The sequence below is a fragment of the Sinocyclocheilus rhinocerous genome, unplaced genomic scaffold (assembly GCF_001515625.1).
Source record: "Sinocyclocheilus rhinocerous isolate Xijiao unplaced genomic scaffold, SAMN03320098_v1.1 C36581269, whole genome shotgun sequence".
Lineage (NCBI taxonomy): Eukaryota > Metazoa > Chordata > Actinopteri > Cypriniformes > Cyprinidae > Sinocyclocheilus > Sinocyclocheilus rhinocerous.
Window position 1 is genome coordinate 1 of NW_015783521.1, and position 1329 is coordinate 1329.

The window sequence follows — 1329 nt, forward strand, 5'->3', positions numbered from 1 at the left end:
TCTTCTGACAGGACAAACAAGCTCTTAACTCTGACGTTTTTTTTTCTGTTTTTTTTCTGTTCCACTCTGTTTTATTACACATGTGCAAGGTTCAAAGATCGTTTTGTCCATGCGTTGTGGTGGTGGGCCTGCCAGTATAAAAACCACAGGCAGACGCTTGAGGACTATCACTCTTGACTAGCTCTTCAACACACAGTGCCGTAGAGAAAGTCTAAACATGAATGCTGTGATGGATACATTGCACGGGTTTGGAGTGAGTAGCACCCAATACCTGCAGACCCATTACAAAGACGTCCAAGGATGGTTTCTTTTCGTCTCCTTTGCGGCAGATCTGAGGAACACCTTCTTCATCTTCTTTCCCATCTGGTTCCATCTGAAAGAATCAGTCGGGATCAAGCTCATCTGGGTGGCTGTGATAGGAGACTGGCTCAATCTGGTCTTCAAATGGTAAGCAAATGGACCAACAAAGAGTTTACAGTCAAATTAAATCATGAATTGAATTTTAATGTTGTTCCATTCATCTATTTAAGGATCCTGTTTGGAGAACGTCCATACTGGTGGGTCCATGAGACTTCCTACTACATCAACAGCTCAACGCCGCATATTGAGCAGTATCCCATGACCTGTGAGACCGGCCCAGGTGCGTATTTCTCATCTAGAAGTACCACACTAGTCCATTTAAAACCTGTTTTATCATACATCAAAAGAGCACTTTGATCACTTAGCTGCTTCTTGATGCAGGAAGCCCGTCTGGTCACGCTATGGGTGCTGCTGGTGTTTACTACACATTGGTCACCTCAATCCTCGCCATAATGCTGAGCAAAGAGAAGAAATCCTCACCTAAGAGCCTGTAAGCCAATCTTTATCACTATTAGGTCATTTTTACATTGTGTTTGTTTTAAAATAGATAGTTGCTTCTGCAATATGTTTATGATGTACTATCTGTTTTTTAATCAGATACTTGCGTGGTTCACTTTGGACACTCTTCTGGACGGTCCAGGTCTGTGTTTGTCTCTCTCGGGTCTTCATCGCCGCTCATTTCCCCCATCAAGTTTTCGCAGGAGTTATTTCAGGTAAACAGCTCAACAAATCGTCATTTACTCTTAAAAAAATAAAGGTTCCTAAAGGGGGTTTTCATTAATCAAAGCATCCTAAAAATATACGTATCATGGTTTCCACAAAAATATCAAGTAGCAAAAACATTTTTTCAACATAGATAATAAGAACCATTATAATATAAATTCATTAAAATTCATTAATTGAGCACCAGCAATAACTGATAATAACTGATCAGCAAATCAGCATATTAGAATGATTTCTGAAGGATCA

The 1329-nt window shown here is 40.1% G+C and overlaps 1 protein-coding gene across 1 annotated transcript; it reads left to right on the forward strand.

Moving 5' to 3' along the window:
• Positions 1 to 158: 158 nt before the first annotated feature.
• Positions 159 to 1175, forward strand: LOC107736249 (glucose-6-phosphatase-like). The gene is made up of 4 exons (XM_016547711.1): positions 159 to 447; positions 531 to 640; positions 742 to 850; positions 958 to 1175. Exons 1-4 carry the CDS (start codon positions 218 to 220, stop codon positions 1139 to 1141), a joined length of 633 nt encoding a protein of 210 aa, XP_016403197.1. The 5' UTR covers positions 159 to 217; the 3' UTR covers positions 1142 to 1175.
• Positions 1176 to 1329: the final 154 nt, after the last annotated feature.

Coding starts and splice junctions, on each gene's coding strand:
- LOC107736249 (XM_016547711.1), top strand. CDS start 218: ATGAATGCTGTGATGGATACATTGCACGGGTTTGGAGTGAGTAGCACC. Junction 641..741: donor GACCTGTGAGACCGGCCCAG/GTGCGTATTTCT, acceptor TTCTTGATGCAG/GAAGCCCGTCTGGTCACGCT. Junction 851..957: donor AAATCCTCACCTAAGAGCCT/GTAAGCCAATCT, acceptor TTTTTTAATCAG/ATACTTGCGTGGTTCACTTT.